This window comes from Conger conger, chromosome 3 (assembly GCF_963514075.1).
Source record: "Conger conger chromosome 3, fConCon1.1, whole genome shotgun sequence".
NCBI classification, from domain to species: domain Eukaryota; kingdom Metazoa; phylum Chordata; class Actinopteri; order Anguilliformes; family Congridae; genus Conger; species Conger conger.
In genome coordinates this window covers 8778136-8800853 of record NC_083762.1, presented here as the reverse complement: position 1 = coordinate 8800853, position 22718 = coordinate 8778136, and the positions used below count along the sequence as shown (strand labels likewise).

The 22718-nt window shown below is 41.3% G+C and overlaps 2 protein-coding genes across 2 annotated transcripts; both read right to left on the bottom strand.

The window, feature by feature from the left end:
• Positions 1-11487: 11487 nt before the first annotated feature.
• mid1ip1l (MID1 interacting protein 1, like) lies at positions 11488-13812 on the bottom strand. Its single transcript, XM_061236668.1, has 2 exons — positions 13656-13812; positions 11488-12932 (listed from the first exon to the last, which is right to left on the bottom strand). The coding sequence occupies exon 2, from the start codon at positions 12870-12872 to the stop codon at positions 12363-12365; it is 510 nt and encodes a 169-aa protein (XP_061092652.1). The 5' UTR covers positions 12873-12932; positions 13656-13812; the 3' UTR covers positions 11488-12362.
• An 857-nt stretch (positions 13813-14669) lies between these two features.
• tspan7 (tetraspanin 7) lies at positions 14670-22718 on the bottom strand. The gene is made up of 8 exons (XM_061235085.1): positions 22524-22718; positions 19946-20134; positions 19206-19280; positions 18981-19076; positions 18285-18440; positions 17859-17942; positions 17445-17529; positions 14670-16884 (listed from the first exon to the last, which is right to left on the bottom strand). Exons 1-7 carry the CDS (start codon positions 22608-22610, stop codon positions 17461-17463), a joined length of 756 nt encoding a protein of 251 aa, XP_061091069.1. The 5' UTR covers positions 22611-22718; the 3' UTR covers positions 14670-16884; positions 17445-17460.

The window sequence follows — 22718 nt, the reverse complement described above, 5'->3', positions numbered from 1 at the left end:
CAGCTGTAAATAAATAAACACATAAACATGAAGTGAGCAATGCTTTGTTTTATTGACGCGAAATTGGTGCCGTTCTTCGCCAAGGCATACGCAGAAAGTTGCATGGAATTTCACCACTTGAGGGTGCTATACTAGGAAATATATTATATGCTAATTACTCTGCAAAGAAAGCAGACAGTTCGACCAACCTTTCTGTGGAACTTTGCAGTAAATGATCCTAATTGGCGTCTATGAATCATTTTCTTTAAGACGTGTTAAGAGATAGCTGTGTATATGGCCACAATATACTGACGAATTTGGTGGTGAAGGCACCATAAAGGGTCTGGCCTGCAAACTGTGCCTTGTCTATGGCATCAAGCCTGGTACAATGAGGTCTGGGGGGCACACACCAGGTTGAGCTAAATTTGGCCACTGGGGCACTATCAAATACAGGTTTAAGTGCTAAATACTCCAAAACTAAAGCATACTGTATATTTAAAGGTACAATAGGTCATTTCTTCTAACGGTCAAGAGAGGAATAGCAGCAACAAACACCTTCAAACCACAAAACACTGTTTATCCATCCCCCTTCTCTGTAAACACGCTGACGTTGAAACATCATTCGCTGTGGCAATTAGAACCAATTTTCAAGCAATGAGCTTGAATTATTGTACAGTTATACAATGTTTTGGAATAGAGTGTTGGGCCGTCAACTGTATATTTTGAAACCCGAATTTAAGGACTATAAACACAGCCAGAGGGTGAGTCAACATCTTATAATAATGTTTTAACACAAAAATCTTACCCATTGTACCTTTAAGCCAAATGGAGGGAACATAACAGCAATTGGCCCGAATTGGGTAACCAACAGAATTGGTCACATGGAGGTGCTGTAAGGATTGGCCCCTTCATTGTTGCTCTCTGCTGTTGTTATTATTATTATTATTATTATTATTATTACTTAGGGCCAGATTTATTGCATCCAGGCATAAATTCAAACTAAATAAATTAACCACTGATCTGCTAGGGATAGTACACTCATGAATTAAGCTTTGGTTGAAGTGAGGGTGAGTCCATAATTGAGTTAAAAAATAACTGAATTTACTAATGCTTGCGGCGTTTCCTGGTGAATTTCATCATGGCCTCAGCTGGTCGGTGTTGGACAGTTTGTTCTATAAACACAACACCATGTATGAAGGTCCGTCAGTGTCCAGCAGTGGTTCCCGCACTGCTCTGTGGTGTGGTATTGAGTGAACTGTGGTAATGTGACACTGGTTCCTGTTTATCCGTCTGCTGAGAGCCCCCCACTCGCCCCCTGCCTCCACGAGCCAGTGGCATGATCCCGCATCTTGTTTTGCATGGCTCTTGGCTGACCAGAGGGGATTTCTTAAAATTGGAAGCATGGTGCTATCTGTTCACATGAAATGATCTCATACAAGCTTCATGCAAGTACAATGTAGCCGTTTTGTTTTTGTATCCATGGGGTTGGCTCAATCTGGCTCGCAGATGCAGACACAGATTTTTATAGAACATTTTGTATTCACCACCTTCCCCTTTTTCTCTTTGCCAAAATAAGAGCCTTGGTTCTTGTTTCTGAATTTGCTTACGTCTGTTTGTACGTCTGCTGAGAGGGGGCGTGGATTTTCACTTCCTTTTTCAACATGTAAACAGAAAAACTGGTACACCCTGGTCCTTTTCAATAAAAGGAAAAAACTGTAAATAATATAATTGTATATACTTTTAAGCACACAATATACAATCCTTGAGCGCTTTATTAGGTATTTATTAGACTTAATTTCTAGACTTATTAAGTTCTCTGCTGCTGTTGCCTATCCACTCTTTGCCTTTGTTATTATAGTTTGTTGTTTTACCATGATCCTGTGAGGGTGAAGACATTAATGTGGATAAACTACGTGCTCTCTCTCTCTCTCTTTCCGGGTCCTAGGAAAACATAATAAAACATAATAAAAGCCTGTGTCCAGACTTGTCTATCCTCTCAGGAGTGTGTCACAGTGTGTGACAAGCCCATTACCTGTACTGCTGATACTGTTTAGTTTACATAGCTTTCTTTCCTCAGCTTTATCAGGGGCGTGAATAGTTTTGGAAACCACTGCAGATGAAAGGGTGGGTACAGTTAAAGGAAATATACTAATATAGCAGAAAAATCTATACCTCAATGTTGCTTAATAAAAGTAAAGTAAGCAAAGCCGTTTTTAATTGTAAATTATATTTGGTGACATTATATCCGGTAATGTTTGTGTAATATGTGACATACTTTTGAAGGACATGTTAGAACATTATAATGCTTTGCATGATGTAATATGAGACCTATATAAAATATAAATAAATATAAATATATAAAATGTTTCCTACTATTTTGGAAGTGTGAACACAACAAACAAAACATTGAAGAAGTGGGTTCCTGAAAACAGAATGGCACCTGTTCAAGTCATTTACCTCAACACAGACCTTTTGCCAAGTCCAGAGGTGCTGTTCTGTGATTGGTCAATTATGTTAACAAAACAGCTTGTCATTGGTTCCCAGACTTTTGCAACAGATTGTAGGGTTGGATAATACCTGAATGTTGTGGTGCATGCTCTTTGGCTCCTGCCCAGGGTTACTGTTCTTTGGGTATAGCCTCAAGTGATTCCCACCCAGATCTCTGTGCAGACCTATCAACAACAGCTTACACTTGAGTTGCCATGCTACTGCAAAACTGCCAGGTTTCTCTAGATTAATTGCCTAAATAGGTCCACACACACACACACACACACAATTCCTCTCCAGTAAAGACTGTTCTCTATTCAGAAGAACAGTCCTCAGTTGCCGTTCTTAAAATTATCAAGAGATATAGCAAATATGTCAGGTCACATAAATGATTGAGAACTCTTAAGAGCACAAGTTAGTTTGAAATCCACAAATGGATATGTTATATCCCCCATGGATTGGAATGACCACAGACCCTGTGGCATTCCTGAACCTCATTTCGGTCTGACTCAACACAGTTTACCTCACCTGGGGGTATTTAGCAAAGCAGGATTACTGAGTTAGCGGCACCAAGTAAAACTGCACAGAGTAAAATATCTTTTTACTTCAGTCCATGTTCCAGATTTGGGAGGGTTGCAGGTATCCAGGTGACTCAGTACTCCTGCTTTGTGAAACTTGCCTTTTGGGTCAAAATTAGTTGATGACCTTAAGGCAAAAATAAAAAACAGCAGGCCGTGTAGCTCTCAACTACTTAATACCAACATACCAACATGGCTTAAAAGGTTTTATAGATTCAGCTCTGGGGACCAAGCTGTCCACTGTTACTGTAACATGAGACATGTTAGATTGAATACAAACCTCATATAAAGAAATAATGAACGTGGTCATTCACAAAACACCGAAGACATTTGCCTGTGGGTGGAACAAAAGTGTACAGTATTAAAGCATTTGATGCAGATTGTAAAAAGAATACATCTAGTCATAGGAGTACTATAGCTCTGTAGCTCTGTTATGGTAACTGGATCAGGGTCTGCTGCTGTTACATCAGTAAGACATGACCTCTGGCTTAAGGTGTCAGACTCATGCCGTCACCAATCCCCTAAACTCCATCCTAATGATTGCCTGTCAGTTGTCGAGCAAATACATTTTCTTGGTGTGAAAAGAGGCCAACCACTTCCACTAATTTCAACATATCTTGTACACAAATATAGTGTAAAACAAAGTGTATTTTGTAGGATTTTTCACTCAAAAGAATGAGATGGAGAACAAAGATCACAGGGCGAGAAACCACTATTTAACTGTGGAACTCTAATCACTCTAATGACAGCACCCTGTCTTATAGCAGTGGTCCCCAAATCTTTTCAGCTGGGCCTCCCTTTGGCAATAGGCATTTTTTTAAGCCACCCTCACATGCATATATGTGGCTCTTCCCCTTCACTCTCAACTGCCACCCACACTTTACAAACTACGCAAACAATGCTTCTCATTGCATTTTCTCCAATTCTCCAAAAAAGGAACACCCTGCTGAAAAAAAAACAGTTCAAAGCAGGCAGCCGGTAGCTGGGTTGACCAGTTCAGACCAGCTCCATACTCAACATGGTTTCACCAGCTCAAGCTATGTTTTGAAACAGCTGGTAGCTGGTAATTTCTTAGCTCGATTTTATACCAGGGAATACGTCCATTTTGCCATTAAGTATATTTTTTTTTTATACCTTGGTCAAATCTGCATATCTACACAGTCCCAGAAGGCATTGATTTTGCATAGCAGCTGGTCGAGAAAATAGTTGCTTTCGCGTATGTTCTATTCTGTACATTTCTGTTGTTGCTGCACTAGCAGTCGCACTTGAACCCATAACCAAAGCATTACTGTGCGTGTAGCGTGATGTCATAAGAGGCTCACGGAATCTTTGCTGACTCAGCGCTTTCTGGAATAACCGCGCACGGCTCCCACGTCATAAGCTGCATGTCGTCAGAGAGGCACTTAATCCCTCTGCTGCGAAGTTTGCCATAGCCTGAATCCCTGCCATGGCTTTGCGAACAGAATTTCACAATTAGAAGGCATTTTTGTTGGAAGTCGGCCTAACTGCAATGCGCTTCTTGGCCATTTTGAGATTCAGAAGAGAAAAAGAGAAAGGATGGGATGGCTGTACGCAAAAATGATTTGACGAATGGATTGCTAGGTGTATTATTGTTAATTTGCAGTTGACCACAAATATTCTATGTTGTATGACATTCATGTAAGTATACACGTCAAAACTCATCTGAAACAGTAGAATTTTAACTTCAAATTACAAAATGTAACTGCATGGCCCTCCACTCTGAACATCACCAGACGCACGTTCATCACTCCCTGGTATATTTAGCCATTCAGTTTGTACGTCTGATATCTCACATTTCTTCCCAGAAAGGCACAAAGAGAATGAGGAGCACGGGTTTGTCACTGATCAATGTCTGTGAATTAACTTGGCGTGTATTAATAACCCAGTCTCCAATGCTGGATAAGCTGGCACTATTTCTGACAGTGCTCCAGGGTTAGATATCCCACGGCTTATGTGCTGAACATACCCGCAGTAACTACCTGTCTGACATTGTCACGTATTGCGCCAGTCACCCGAAGCCGGTGTCTAGACGTTTCATTGTATTGTTCATTTTCACATCAGTCACCTCTGTATTCACATCATTTCATGTACCCATACTAGAAGCATATGGTCACTGCCACAGAACTAACAGCATTTTTGTTTATTTGTAATGGCTTTACTGTTGCTGCCAGTTCACTTTAATCTTGTAGTCACACACATGTCTGTGTGTGTGTGTGTGTGTGTGCGTGTGTATGCATGTGTGCATGTGTGTGTGTGTATCTGTGTGTGTCGGAAGGTATTGCTAAAGTTTGTCATAACATGTTTTCTGTAGCCTGCCTTTATTTACTGCTGCTGAAAAAGCAGAAACGGATGCAACTACTATCTTGTCCTTGTCGCTCAGATTAGATTACATGAAATTCCCCGGCCAGAGCAGTGATCTGCAAAGAAACTACTTTTTTTGCTGGCTCTGATTCCACAATGTTGTCATTGACACAACTGCTTTCAGGCCCTGTGGTTAAAAAGCAGTGGGAGCTAATGATCCCCCACCCCCCCTATCTGCTGAAAGGCAGGCTGGGCTGAATGTTGCTGTTGTTGTTTTTTTGGCCGTTTATTTATTTTGGCAAAACAGTACATCAGCGCGGGTTCATTGGTGTGTAGACTGCTGCTGTAGTTCATGGTTTCATCAAAATATAATGAGTAATGATGGGAGAATTAAATCCTGAAACAGATCAGCCCTATTTGCGTGCCAATGATTTGAACAGATCAGCAAGTCCAGCTTTCAATACCATGCGCATTCACACAAAATACACCAACCACAAAAAGCACACTAATGTATGTATATTTTGAATTTTAGTTTGTAAGGCCTATAAGACTGAGTTTCAGTTTGTAATTCAAAAAGAGTGAGGGACAGAGGGAACAGGGTTGCAAGGACCCAGTCAAAGTTGTTTTAGGTCAGACAGCTGCAGCCAGTTCCACCCATTTCCTTGCCGTTATGCAACTTCTGGTGGGGGAGAACATTCCTTGAGTATGGGACCAGCATGGAATTGAAGAGCTGGTGGTGGGGGGTACAAACACAGGATTGGAAACCAGAGCTGCATGCTCAGGGATGGTGTGGGGGTACTCACGGGCACTGCTCGTGGCTTCTGGGTAATATTGATGAACCCATAGATAAGCCATTTGCAACTAGGCTTGCACTACATTGTTGTCTTTTTGTTGTTTATTTTGTGTCGCATTAGAAACTGCATGACTGATACTTGGCAACATGAGAGCCTGCACACGCACTTTGCTCAGAGCGTAGGTGAGCCCCCTTCTTTGGGTTTACTTGCGGTGCTTAGCTTTGCGTAAGACGGAAGAAGGCCGGGGCGCTGAGGAGAAGGGAGGTCCTACAGCTAAGCTACTTCTGCAGGACGAGCGTCCGCAGACAGAAAAGAACACAATGTTCCCGTCACAGAACAGCCACGCTGTGTCAGCCAACACCAGAGTCTCCCCACAGCTGTAGCTGCAGATTTATGGGTAATTTGAAGCAAATGTGCAGCGCAAGATTCTTTCCTCTTACACTTTAATTTTAGATTCTGAAACCATGAGGCAAGCAGTCCTACTTCTGGGAGGGGGATATGGTTATTGAATTTGGGTTATTTATGAATTTTTCACGTGAATAGTATGTGAATAATAATATGACATAAGAACCATTTTTTAAAGTAGAATAATCGCATGATAAGTGTGTTAGTTAGCATTTATTCACAGCATGTATTTAACATTATTTAACTCTATTTTTTTATCCTTTATTTATGTATTGGAGGTCCATTGAAGGTACTTTTATTCAAGTATGCCCTGGGAGGAATGCCAGAAAGAACAGTTGCAAGTGGAAAGTTAAGAGAGAACGGGGGTAAATCCCCTGAAGCAGATTATGGGTTAAGGGCGTTGTTCAAGGGCTCAACGGTAAAGCACTTTCCTTTTCACTTATCACAGAAGCACCTAAGGTGCTATTCTTTTTACGGCTTGCAAAACATTTTTTTTTAAGCCTTCGCAACAACTCAAATGTCGTTCCTTCATATGTATAAGTAAAATGATATATTATCTTTTCCAGTACTGACATTAAATGAAATGTGTAGATCATTAGCTTCATATTAAATGAAAAATATGAATATTCAGGTTGTGAGAGAGCTGTCCCGATGTCATTTCATACTACTCACATCAGCAACAATGCTAAAAAGCCAATATGTACTATATATAACAGTTATATTATACAAATGATGGAGATTCTTTTGAAATTGAGACCTCAAAAAACATTGAGTTTAACTTAAAACTTCAGGCATAAATCTAGGCTGAAATATCTGAATCCCCTATATGATGTAACACATTTGAAAGAATTGCAAGAGGAGGGACTAGCGACCGGCTGTTTTCCAATTTCAGTCCCACCCATTATCCTGATATCGCTCTAACCTGATATTGCCCCTGAAATCCATGAATAATAATAGTTGTTAAGTAAACAGTGAGGTGGTTGCTTGTAATTATGGAAATATTATTTCATTGTATGAAATCTCTTAGATTTCTTAGAATGATTCCATTCATTCACTCACTGTGAACTTGGGTCTTAATATATTAAGTAACACATGATACATCCAGAACAAACAGCTCTGCTTCTGCTTGCTTAAAACTTCAGCAGGGGGGAGGGAGGCACACCATTAATTTCCCTTAGCCTTGCTTCGGTCCTTCACAAGATCTAGGCTCAATGGAGCGAGTTAACACGTTAACAAGTGTGGCGGACTTTGTTACGAATGCAAAGTCAGTAACTGTAATCGCCCTCAAAGCAGATAATGAAGTGAGCACTTTTGCTTTTTATTTCAGGAAAAGGCAATAACTGCACCATCGGCCAGAGGTCTAAAAGGGTCTGTATATTGTTTTGGTCCTCTGAGAACTAGGCCACCACTAATATGTTTTGTTGTCCAAACAGCCAACTTGCATCTTATAGCACTTATTAAGTGTTTGTAAGGAAATATTGTACATCATGGTCACTATGTCTTTCACTGGTCTGAGGATGCTTTTATGTGACAATGCAGCATATGACATCTCAGTGATTTGAAACAATCGTTGTGTTTTTCTATGGGGAGCAGAGCCCATTGAGTCTGTTCAATTCAGTAACTGACAGCTCATTTAGCTCCTCATAATATTTCCTTCCTCACAATATTTCCCATCACTGACTGTGTCCTTGGGATAGAAATAGTCTGATTTCTACCGCATTGAAATCAAGAGCCCTCGCAAATCAGAATTTTATTACAGCAGGTGCATGCAAATTCATATCGACCGACCGGCGTCTGGTGCACTCCACCCAAGACTGCGATACGGCAGTTGAGTGTGATTGACTGCCTGCCGAGACAACCAACCGCTCCATTCTTAGAGGCAACCAGATGCCATGCAGGAGGGCAGTATATAACCGCAAGTAGCAAAATAGAGAAGTGCAACAGGACTGACAGGCGCTAGAAACAGATTGTTATGTAACTTCTGAATGAAGAGCGACTAGGCAAAATAAGGCCCTGGGGGTAAGCATCCGAATGAAAAAAGAGGATATAAAAGCAAGTGGCCAGGCACATCAGCGTTTCCCCCTAACCAACTTGGGATCGGTCTGTGCGTTTACTTACTTGTGTAGGCTGAAACTCAGTCAGTGGTGTACGTTAGCTCATGCATTTTGAATTCTATAAATTGTGGGCACTTGTCAGAGGAGCTTGGCTGTGAGCACAGACCTGTCTCTGTATGTGTCAGCAGACTGACCCTGCAGGAGATCAGCAAAGTCAGCGCAAGTCAGAGTGACTGGAAGGTGCTGCCAGGGGGAGCTGGACGCAGACGGGGAACTTCCTGCCAAGCATATTCTTTGATCACGCGGCCTCCTCCCTGCTCTGCATGGGCTACTAAATCACCCAATCAGCTCATGGCCTACGGTGTGTCAACAGTCCCGGGCTCCTGTGCCTTTGTACCAGCTGTGGCACCCCTGTCTTACCCCACAGTTGTGTTGTCATTCATTCATTCATTCATTATCCTAACCTGCTCATCCTGAACAGGGTCGCAGGGGGCTGGAGCCTATCCCAGCATACATTGGGCGAAAGGCAGGAATACACCCTGGACAGGTCGCCAGTCCATCGTACGACACACACACCATTCACTCACACACTCATACCCACGGGTAATTTAGACTCTCCAATCAGCCTAACCAGCATGTCTTTGGACTGTGGGAGGAAACCGGAGTACCTGGAGGAAACCCACACAAACACGGGGAGAACATACAAACTCCACACAGAGAGGCTCCGGCCGACCAGGATTGGAGCCTAGGACCTCCTTGCTGTGAGGCGGCAGTTCTACCCACTGCACCATCCATGCCACCCAGTTGTGTTGTCATTTCACCAAAAAAAAGAAGAAGAAGAAGAAAATAGACTCATTAGGGAAGCAGGATTAGAGATTTGTCGCATATCTGCAATCTACAATCACAATTCCTGCTTTTTCAATGTGACCTCGTTTATTTGCCATGTTGGGGCGAAGTGCCAGCTGGATACGCTGGTAGAAACGTGCTGTGCTGTATTTGAGCTGGAGGGTCAGTATTTAAAGGGCAACGAAATGAAGGCGACCCTGGCTCCAGTGTTTCTCAAGATATCTAGCACGGCTCGGTGCAGACAGGCCCCCGTGCCACATGAGTCAGGGCCCCGTGCGTACCCTTTAAGGCTGGGATCCTGCATGCTGCTTTGTACTCCCTTTTCTGGACCATATTCACGCTGTGCACTATTTTTATACGATGAGCAGCAACAAGAATATGAATAAATAAAAAACCAGTTCAGCTTGAGAATATACTTTCCATTTGATATTTATTATTTACCTATTGAACATTTTCAAATAGAATTATTGTACATGCTGAAAGATGTTCCTAAAGCAGAGAGGAATGCAGGCACGGGAAACTTTACTCAATGTTCGGAAAGTGGAGCGAAGACAAAAAAAAAAAAAAAAAAAAAAAAAAGTTTCAGGATTCATCAGTTGTCACTTTCTTTTTGCCACAAAGACCGACAAGTGAATGAGCCAAAAACAAACACGTTCACCAGGTGCCTTGGAGAGTGGCTGACCCAGTTCACAGGAGTGGATCAAAGACTTCACTGACTGTTCACTGTTCAAGCGCTGGACCCTGCAGCGATTGCCTCATTCTATTCACCGGGTCGTCTGAGGAGAGGAACAAAGAAGGGGAGCTGTTTTTTGGGGGCAGATGAAGTGATGCCAGGCCCTCACATGCACGGAGGCGTTGCGTGTTTGTGCATGTCCAAGAGTACGGCACTATGCTGGATCTGCCCAGCCCCTGAGAAACGCACTCTCCCTCTTACTGCCTCTCCACCAGGGGTGTCAAATCTGATCTAAAAAGGGCCAGTGTGAATGCAGGTTTTTGTTTTAGCCCAGCGCCAAGACACCAAATTCCACGTATCAAGGTCTTGATTACAGAGCATATTTGGTTAAATAAGGAGTTGCAGTGCTGGGATAAAGCAAAGACCTGCACCTACATCAGTGCTTTTTAAGATAAGATTGGACAACCCTGCTCCACACCATTCATTGGCCTTCTAATCACTACTTTGGCCTCCAGGACTGAAAAAGAGGACTTTGTAATCCTATTGGCTGCTGTCCTGGATTTAGTTGCTAGGGAGAGTGCGTGCTCAGAGCAAGGAGAATTTGCAGCACTGTACAAAAGGCTGTGACAGATAGGCAAGCCCATTGTTAATTTTTCCTTTGTGTTTCATATAGCCTATTCTACCTTTATGTATGCCATTGTGAATTCATTTTGAAATTAGTTGAAATTACCTTGCACCTTCAAAAAGTTGGTTAAATTTACCACGGCATTATTTCATGATTCTGCATTTTGTGAAAGTTGTTCATAATATGGGATACCAGCTTAGGGGAGAAAAAAAATAAACTAAAAATACAGCCAAATCCACTCATGAAACATTTGAATTGTGATACATTTCTGGTGGGCTTCCAATTAATGTTATGACCTATGCATTGCATTCTTACACCATTATGTTCCTTTGGTTCGCCCAAAAGCAGTTTCACCTGAGGTCAAGTTTACAAACCCCTAGATGAAACCCCTAAATGGTGAGCCGTGACACGCTGAACAGCGGGGAAACTGCTGCAACAAACCGAAAAAGAATTATTCATCTTGCCTGTGTGAGATTATGTGCAACAAGGCCATAAAACAAAACATTAGCGAGGAATAAATAATCCTGTCAAACAGAAGATGCAAAATAATCTTTCTTGCAGGGACAAGCAAAGCTATTTGGGTTGATTACTAGGCCTTACCACATCCTCACTTGCAGCTACAAAGCAAACTAAACCTGCATCACAAGAACAGGCATTTGGCAGTTGCAAAGAGACGACAATGACAAGAGCAGTTAATTTAGAACCAATAAGTCAAATACAATAGTACAAGGAATTGAAACGCTTTATTCATATACACATGACCATTATATAAAAATGTGAAAACTATGGACACAAACATTGAAAGGAGAAATGTCACCGAACACAAACAGACAAGTTCCCCAAAGTTGACTGTAGTGGTACTTGCATTTGATTGGGTAGTGGCTCTGATGGATTTGATGCAATGCTTATTTCAGTGGGGCCTGAGCAGGAAGTGATCTGAGGAGACTTCCCAAATTAAACAATGTGTAGAAGGCACATCTCGTCTGGAGGGGATCAGACAATAAATAAAAATAATATAAAAAGAAATTAAATGAAGGGATCGAGTTAATGTACTAAAATGATTCACAGAATGACCAAGCAAACAGGCTTGGAAACGGATGCGCAAACTTCAGATTGCAACATTAGCTGACATTTTAAACGCATGGAATAATTAGACATCTTTTAACACACAACAAATTAGATTATGGAAGCTGGAGCAGGTTAAGACACGGTTCCTAGGAGAACTGATCGATCAATAATCTGCAGCACTTTACTGCCAACTGGATCCACATCAGTCCTTGTGATGCACCAAATTCTCCAGGCACTGCCGGGACCCTCCCGCTAAAATTTAAGAGCACCATTCCAAATCTAGATGCATGGCCATGTGCAGCTACCAAAGTTAACCTTGCTCAAATGAGAACAGGAGGTTTTGTGGGCATCTGCATGCTAGAAATGTGCTGCTCAGGCAGGAAGTGCCATGCATTTGACAGGTTAGCATCTGTTCATTTGTGTGGTCATTTCCACCTGGTCAGAAACCCAAAAACCAGACCCTTCAGTTTCACAGCAGTCCACCAACCACTTTGCCATAGTCCCAGAATGTCTGTAAAAATGAGCCGAGTCCTACCTAATGAAATTCCCACCGCCAATCTCCCGCTTGTAGCGGTTGGTGAGGTGGTCTGCTTGCACGGTGAGTTTGGAAAGGACCCCAAACAGCCCCCGCAGGTGGTAGTGAAACTGGCCCTCCAGATCACACGTCTCCTCACCAGGGGCCTCTTCGCTTCCACCTCCATCCTGTTCCTGCCGCCCCTCCTGCTTGAAGGCCATCTCCAGAAAGCTGGACCCACCGCTTGCCTCCTTCCTGAACAGGCCCCACTCCATATCGTTCTTGATGGACTTGAGGAGGAGGTAGTGCTCGTACATGTCCCTTTGCTTGCCATTGGAGGACAACTCCTCGTCATTGTTGTTGTTGACGACCACCGGCTCCGTGGGCTCCCGGTCCTCCAGGGGTACGTCTTTCAGGAGGCTGGGCACCATGATGGTTTCGTCCATGTTGTTGGCAGCAGCGATGAAACGGTTCATCACATTGATGAGGGAGTGCTTGTTACTGGACTCAGAACAGAGCTGCATCATGGCGACGGCACCTAGAGGCTCCTTGTGAAAGCAAGCGGGTGGACAGGAATACTAGAAGACCTGTGAAGACAATACGGAAAAAAAGAGTTGGAGGCAAAGATGACGGACGGAACTGCATGCCATTTCTCCCATCAGCCCCCACACGTCAAGCACATGGTGTCTAGCACAGAGCGCTAGTTCAAAATGTCTCATTCCAGTTAGCTGAAGGGAAAGGGCCTAACCATTTTTTGAGATATTCCATGTGCAGTCAATGTATATACACTGCTTTGCGAAAGTAACTAAAATGTCCAAATTACAGTTGTTTTACGGACATAAATCGAAAGCCTATAACGATCATTTAGCCTCATAGAACCAAAAGCGCCCTCCGGGTTGTTTATACGGAATGATGAACAAGGAGTTAAAGAGTGGCTGCGTCAGGTAGACGACCAGATAACATGAAACTGAAAAGCTTAGATTTAGCAAGCGTCTTTGCGACTCCCATTTTAGTGGTAGAGCTCTATATTGCCAAACAGAAAGCCCGGACATCGGACATAACCAAACCAAAGCTCTGCATAGCAGATACAGGAAGATAAGCCATTTGCATGGTGGCTCAAATCCTACAAATCAACACATTTGATACAATTTAATTTAAAACCAGACTGGAATTGGTACACCAATTTATTGCAACGAGTAAAACAAGCATCCTGCTGGTATTGACCTTGACACCCTGCTACTAAACATCAGACGGGCGCGTACAAGATCACGACAACAATGAAAATGGCATAAATAAATAAAAATACTAACCTGAATGAATCCTGGATCGTAAAGAAATTCCAGAAAACCACTAACTTCGCTAAACCGAGGAAGTAAATTCTGCTAGTGCTTAGCTCTTGCCGCTTCAAACAACTGGGCGTTCGCACAGTACCAGCCCCTGTGCTATTTATACTCTGAAAGCCGGCTGAAAAGGACTTCCCCCACTGTGCAAGCGATCAAGGGATTGCATCAGTGATTGAACGTCGGCCATTTGATTGACGTGATAGACACCAATGGAAGAGGACTACCTCGTTTCTTCCATCAACATTTCTGTCGAATAACAGGCAGATACGCGAAGGGTTTGTCCAAGGACGCCGCCCTTACCTATTTACGGCTTTTACTCAGTAAAGAGAAATCATTGCGTGATGATCGTAAAGATATTTCTGCTTAAGTTTGATAAGACTTTGTGGAAATATAAACGTACACGTCTTTTAAATGGTTTTTTTGCAACTCATTTTACAGAGAGGTTTTACTATAGCCACTAGGAACCATAATCGTTTGCTAGGGTGACCTGTTTGATTAGGTTTCATTTAAATTAAATAAAAAAGCGTGACAACTAATCGGACATTTTTCATGCACCCGTTTCAGTCATGGACTGACTCAAAAACATCATTCCAATCCTTCTATTAACCAGCGTTGATTGACCTAAACACGGTGAAGACTCGTATATTATTCGTGAAGTTAGATACTGAAATTGTTATTTTACACGCTCCCCTGCTCCTTAAGTGGAAAAAGGTAAAACTACCGCAGGGGACATCATCTACAAACAGTACTTGTGGATCTGTACCCGACAGTAGGCTGCATGACTGGGTATCTCTGACCGTTCCCATTAACAGGAAAAAATGAACTATTCAGGTCAGGAGAACGAAATCAAATACGCTAGTGCCACCTGGCGTAGCACTATGTCGAAACTAGACAAGGAATTGGACAATACGTGATTAAAAAAAAAAAGCAAGCAAGCAACCACACTGACATGCAGTACACAGAGATAAACCCGAGGCAATGTTAAACACTGACAATAAGCAAGTTTTATTTTTGAAACCACAAAATATGTGAACAAGACATTAATTATAGAGTTGCTCCAAGATTTTACGCCTAAAGAGGCAAAAGTTGCACAAAACCACTAAATAGTTCTAGCTGATGAAAAATATATTTTGCAGTGATTATATGCACAATTTTCTTTTCCCTTAAGTAACAAAATTCCCTTTGTTTCCAATTAGATTAATTGGTGGCATGATTTTCTCTGCTATTCATTCTTTCAATTTTTTTACATGAATATTTATGTTACATTTATACAACTTTCTTTAAATCCAACACATCAGCTCTTCCTAGATTTGACATTTTTATGGACATCAAAAAGAGAAGGGATATGTACGGATCAAATACATTCTCAGAGGCAAAGCTGAGGTTCAAAAGGCACACATTTGGAATTAAATAACAAACTCAATCTGGCCTCTTGAATCATCACAGAGATGGCTATGGCTAGTCTGAATCGAGGATCTGACTAAATGGCACTTTGTATTCACTTGAACAAGTCAAAGAAAAATGGGTAAAGGCTGACCAGAGTTCACAGCACATAAATCGCCTGCCATAAATGCTTTTAATACCAGTGTCAGCTTTCCCTTTCCATTTCCTTGTAGGTTAGGGCTGGAACTATAACAGTGTCCATCACAGAGTGGTGGGCAAAAGTTTCAATTTGTGGAATGTCACTATATATATAAAGGTTGAACACATTGCCTTACATATACATCATACAGTGCGGGCCCAAAAGAGTTTAAATAGCTTACTGCATGCACCGTAACAACATTTATGTGGGATGAGGAGATATGCACAAAACACTGGTAATGGTTTAATGGCTCTATGAAATGTAATGGATGAATTTTAAATCAGCGGTGTACCCCTCCTGGTTCTGGCCATCGACAGTCCTGCAGGTTTAACATCAGACTTCAGCTGTTCACAGGTGATTAACATCAGGTGACTGATGTTCCCATCAAAACATTGGCAATAAATCAGGTCTGGAATGACTCATTAAAACGGTTGCTCGCCAGCAGACACCGCTGATTTAAATGAGAATTACATTTGACTTTTCACATTGTTATAATTGTTATAACGGTACCGGCACGCATTATGGAAACACTGTGTTTAAAGACGTTTCGTGTCGAATCTTTGACCCTTTTTTTGTTTTTCTGAACCATTCTTGTATGTAAAAATGTATTCAAAAAGAATACAATGAGTGGTAATGACATCACGTGACCATCAGTAATTTGAAATGAAATGTATATATACATAAAAAACTTTTATAAATATAATTTTATGTACAAAAATATTGGACAAAGACATGTTCAAGCGGTTATAAAATTTACAACCGTAAGATACATTAGAGTGTTCGATGATGTAGTTGTGAACTATTCCATTACATCACATTATCGGCATTTGGCAGACGCTCTTATCCAGAGCGACATACAGTTGATTAGACTAAGCAGGAGACAATCCTCCCCTGGAGCAATGCAGGGTTAAGGGCCTTGCTCAAGGGCCCAACAGCTGTGCGGATCTTATTGTGGCTACACCGGGATTAGAACCACCAACTTTGCGTGTCCCAGTCATTTACCGTAACCACTACGCAACAGGCCAGCCACCTGTACAGGACACCTGTACTGTTCTATATAGGAAGGAGTAATGATTATTATTTAACACAAATTCTTATGATTTTTTGTTTTTGTTTTATGATGATAATACATTTATTACAAATACATTTACTATCCATCCATCCATCCATCCATTATCTTAACCCGCTTATCCTGAACAGGGTCGCAGGGGGGCTGGAGCCTATCCCAGCATACATTGGGCGAAAGGCAGGAATACACCCTGGACAGGTCGCCAGTCCATCACAGGGCTACATTTATTATGCAAAGATAAATTGTTGCAAAACATTTTTTTCACGAATCGTCAAACACTGTATATAAATGCAATGTTTCCATAATTTGTGCCAGTCCAGTATGTGACAAACATTTCAGTCAAAACGATCTGCCACAGATCCAAGTAGATTTCTTTGTGAGGTGAATTCATGGTCTGCGTTTCCCTTCATTCCAGAAATAACGGAGAAATGAAAAACAGCCTTTAACAAGCAGCACATGATCTAAAATGAAACAAAACACACACATACAAAGAGACAAAAAAGGTAAAAACTGGGTCCCTTTAGGCAGCTTTCATCCAGATCAGTCTGTAGAAATCAGAAAGAAAGAGGAAAACACATATAATTCATATTTCGTTTTTTAATTCTTCCCATATGTTTTACATACTGAATTAAGATACTTCCACCATTAACTCTTGTTAGGCACTTAAGACAGCACTAATTATAATTAGTTTCTTCAGTCATTGTGGACACCTTAAAGTGGTCAAAATATTCCAAATAGTAATTTTCTATGACAAGATACAGCAGTTATGTGAGAGGATGCATCTAACATTGCAGAATCAATAGCTCTTGTACCAGCATAACTGAGTGAAAATGATTGTTGAATGAGTATGTTGTTGCATTTTCACACAATTTATTTGTGTGCTCAGGATTCTGCAGAGAAAAATACATTTAATATCTACTGAACTCAAACCAAACATATTTCCATGCATAGAAATGAGTACCAAAATTTTGATTAAACTTCTTCCATTATGTAATAGCATACATAATATGGTATTCTTTGCCCTGGAATGGTTGGCAGCGACAATATTGGTGAATGAGCAGACCGATCTTGTTTGTACGTATGCGAGTGAAGCATGGTGCTATACCTGTATCAGGCCGCTCCTAGACCATCTCATACTGGTTGTTTGTGATGTACCGGGACAAACAGCAGGCCAGGAAGACTCCTATGAGCTGAGCAGAACATTAAACATTTAATCAAACCTTTTTGTCATAAGGAAAAACACGTGTGACATTTCCCTTTTCCCGTACATGGCTCTTCCAGCTCACTGAGTCACCCTGCCTCCGAGCTATTCTGGTCACCTACTGAATATTATTCTCATTATTTCCTCTCTTCTATCTCAGTTCACCCTTCCCATGTTTACTAACTATTCATTTACACCCCACCCAAAGCTATCAGATAAATAAATAAAAAAAAGAATAAATAAATGTGCGATTGCTTCATAGATTAAATATGCTTACTCAGCACGCTGCACCACTGAGAACAATGACATCCGTATTACCTGGAAGAAGGCTATTCCAAAGGAGATCCCTGCAATGATTCCAAGGTTGGACTCCATTTTATTAGATACCTTAGAAAAACAGCCCTGGAAAAGAGAGGGGAAAAAATGAAGGGCGTGTCATGACAACTACAAACATTTAATAGCTTCTAACTCACACTCATAGCACCATTTAATAATACCTATTAACATTTAATACCTTCTAGCTCACACTCACAGCATCATAACCATATCTGATGTTTGAGAACTCTTAAAAAATAACAACTTGCTTTTTAAACATAGCAATGTGAAAGAGTAGCAGTCATTAAATTCATGGAAGATTCATGTGTGTTTTTATATTATACATTCCAGTGTTTACCTTCGGCAGGAGCCGGTCCTGCTCTACCTGATTACAGCAATTCTGCGATTGACAGGTAACAGGGCCCTCACCTCAGGGAAAACCACCTTGGCAGCTTTGTCTGGGTTTTTAAGGTCGTCGAGGGGGCAAACGTCGCTCTCCTTGCAGCAGCTTTTAGGAATCCCTTTGCTTTTGAAGTATCCCGTGTTCTCCCAGTCCGTGTAGTTTACAGATCCACAGCATTCCAGCTGCACAGCACCAGGGTCACACATTAGCATACCGAGGAAGGAAGGTTTTATAATTCACCAGTTACTCCATTCCCCAGTGAGCCTGACCAATCACAGTGGCGGAATCGAGAATTGATGAGATAAACAACACAGAAAAGATTTACCTTAACTTATTTATACTTTATGGCACTGTATGGGGATTCAATATGAATCTACAAGCCAGTGGCACATTACACTGGATTCAAATTTCTTATGTTTTAACAGTCTAGTCAGTGTTTCAATTTTCTTCTACCATAACCACTTAATTTTGTTGTCTATTTCTGTCCATACATTTTAACTTTTTTAATGCCTCCATTATACACAAGTCTTGGTTGTGAGTCTGTCAGCTTGTAGCTCAGGAATGTTACAAAGGCACAGACCTTTCCTGTTTAACACATTATTTTATAAAAATCATGCTTTTTATACACACATTTCCATCACCGCAGGTTGGGCAACATGTTTAGTATTTTACAATATTTACAGCATGCAGTATTGAAAATATATGAAGGAAGGAGCACATACAGATGTCTGGATGGTGTCCAATGTGTGACTCTGGGAGCTGGTACCATCGTATTTATCCATAGCACTTTTAAAGGATACATGTAATATATCCTTTATCTGAAAGGGAAAAGAGAAGCCAAGCATTAGAGGCAATGGCGGAACTCCAAAACAACAATTAGTTAAATCACTAATAGTATCACATTTAATCTCTCAGAAAACTGAACTGTACATGCATGAACACCTCACCTCATGTCTAAAGACGAAGCCAGAGATGCCTGCCACCAGCTCGGCTAAGAACACCAGGATCAGGAACATGGCATACTGAGGGGACCATAAAGAAACCCAGCCATTAGAGACCAGACCTATGAATTCACTCATCTATATGATCACTCTACACACAAACAAAGATGCATACAGTAGCCACCTATTAAACTGAAAAGCTGCAGATACTGTACACTACCTATTGAAGAATCATTCAGTACTGAAACCAAAACACAGAAAAGACAGCAGCTTTCAGCACATAGCCTAAGGTCCCGGAGGGCCGTTCTGCGCGCTGGTTTTTGTTCCAACCAATTACTTTCATTTTAGTTTTCTGACAGCTCTATAGATTACGCTGCTTCACTCCTGCACTGGATCACAGTAAGAACATAGTCTTCAGGACACACCAGCAGTCTGTGACTGTAGCTGCTGCTGATACAAATGACCAAGATGCAGTATGATTGAGCTAATTAAATAATTATGAGCCAAAGTTGCCTGAAAACTCTGAAATGGTTCAGCCCTTGCTGTGCAGCGAGTGCATTATTGTGGAAAGGAAAGGACACCAGGGGTGTGACTTTACAGATTAATCAGTCACTTATTTTCAGACCCAAAATGTGTGTGGCTACTGTTATTTTGTGGTCTAGTCAAATATTTCCCATAAACAATAGACCACATATCAGGGAAGAAAAAAATAAAAATACATACATACATACATACATAAAACTTACCAGCTTAAGCATCCAGGGGCTCCCGCGACATGTAGCCAAGCAGCCAAACAGGCCAAAGATGACGATGATGGCACCAGTGCCGATGAGCACATAGGGCGCATTGGTGCTTTTGTCTGAGGCCAGAGAGAAGAAGGACTCCATTCTCACCTTGCCCCACACGCCAACCGCCAGCAGGATGACCCCTGTTAACTGGAAGGAAGTGGGGCCAGCTTAATTGCTGCGTTCAAAAAGCACCCTTACAGTGGTCTACCCAACTGGCAGACATGCTACACCAAGTAACTATACAATCTTTCTAGTGCTGAAACATACTCTCACTTGCTTTTTTTTTATTGAGTAGTCTTCTTGACTGGGAAAAGGTTTAGCAATAAACACAATGTGCCGTTGACAAAGGATTTAGCCAAAAGGCATTTTTAAAGAAATACAAAGCAAAAATGCAAACTAAAAATAGTTAAAACGTGCAATGTATACGCATTTAAAATAAACAGATGCATGAAGAATTCTTTTTATTTTCTTTTAGATTTTGGAATTCACCTTTCAGCACTATCTTATTTATAGTCATGGGGAATCAATTCTGTTTGAGTACAGTTTGTGCAAGATGGCTTACTCCATCTCCTTTTCTCCAAAGCAAAACCTGTGAAACATTCCGCTTGTTTGAACCGACAACTATCCGGTGATGCACACAGTACACCTCAGAGCTGACAACAGCCATTATAATTGTGCAGCCAGCACAGGCAATAATTTATTCAACAGGCATAGGTTAGCCACTTGACATTTACTGCAGTGTTTTGTTCTTCGCGTGCCCTGGGGCACGTACAATAGGCCGACGGTCTCAGGAAGTCATGGGGAGATGCTGATGGCTCGGAAAGTGTAACGTAACGACTAATACAAACGTAAACCAGTTCCAGCTCGTTCAACCTGGCCAGATTAAACCCCCCCCCCCCATTTTGATTTGGGAAAGAAATACCCTTTGTCCACAACCCCACAGCTGATGTATGGTTACTGATCTGGTCTAAGATGGCTGCTGAGCATCACCCAGGTAACTGTTGCACGCAAGTGTTGGTTTAAGCGAGTCACCCCTTTCTACCGCAAAGTGCTTTGAGACATAAAGGCAATGCACAAATGCAATCTGCTATTATTGTCATACGCATTATCTACTATCAGTAACTTTGTGAATATACTGAATCTGCACTTGGGAGTCACAGTATTACTGATCAACAGTCCATCTGGTGCAAGACAGACAAAATCACTCGGCTACCATAAAGCAATAAATTGCAGCTGTATAAATTGTGTTGTTTTGCACTTTGCACCCCCGGGACTAATTCAGTGATATGTGTTCTTTTTGACTATGATCTCCTGTCAATCATAACTTTCACTGGTACAATACTGATCAGAAGGAAGAGATATTTATTTTCCAAGACATTATGCTCGATGTGCACAAGCTTCTTCTTTTTTTATATCAAGGTTAACTTTTGTAGAAAACCAAACGGACAAACTTATTAGGACATGGAGACAAAAATATTCCAGAAAATAAACAGACAGCCCCCAATACCTCTACGTCGAACTAATCTTCTTTACATGCTTGAAAAAATATGAATTAAATGTAGGCTACAGTATCAGTGCACTTTGAGACTTTTGAAGTACCCTGGGGTTCTCATTAAAAACACACACACACACACACACACACACACACACACACACACACACACACACACACACACACACGTCAATTAATTACCGTGCAGTATGCTGCGCTCAATACTTATCAGGTTTAAAATACGATCAGGCCACATTGACCCTATCACACGACAAACAAGCCGACTGTGAAGATTATAAGATTAAAATAATTTCAACGTATCCTACTAGCTAAATTAATTATCGTTTATCTTGGCAACGTCAGTCGAGATAGACTAGTTCACTTTATAGCACCTTAAAAATATCTCTGTCCAAACGTGTCCCAGAGAGTTAACTAGAGAGTTAACGTAAGCTGTATATTTAACGCTGCAACAGCTTCTGACAACCGGCCCTGGGTTTACATACAATGACAGACACGTTGAAGGGTATTCGGGGTGCGTGGTCAAAAGTAAGAAACTTAGGAACTAACATAACTAGCATATCTCGCTCGTAAACCGTAAACGGCAAACAAAATATCAAATGTAGCCAGCTTCATAATTAAACCAAGCGATCTGGTTTAGTGGTTTGGTTCACTTATATGCTTGCTAAAATAGTAGCGATATTTACAAACATCTGTTGCTTGCTACGCCGAGACAACTGCCGTTAGGCTCTGCTAGAACAGCCAGCTGGGATAATTTATTTAATGCTAAATAGTTGAACAAGAATACAGAGATTTTTCTATCAATTAAAATGATGGAACATAATTGTAGCTAACACTTTTAAGTTAACGATTTAAGTTAGCTAGTTAATAATTTGAAACACTCGCCTGTCAGCTAGCAAAAGTCAGTCATTGTTTTCCGAATCTAGACAACTCGCTAGGTCATAGTACTGCTATCAGCGCCACTAGGCATTGTTTTTTTGTCTCCTACTAGCTTGCTTCTCCATCAACAATTTGCTTGTAACTTACCCAAAATATAAGACTGTAAGAAATAAGAAATGTCTTAAGACATGTTATCACAGGCTTGGTCTGCAGCCTTCTGGAAGGAGAAGACATCCTGAAGGGTTTAGCGGGGTGTTAATCGCAATTTCACAGCTTTGGTAAGGCTCCCAAACTTTCCGTTTCGTCTACCCAGGAAAACTTTCACTCGACGCTCGAGGAGAA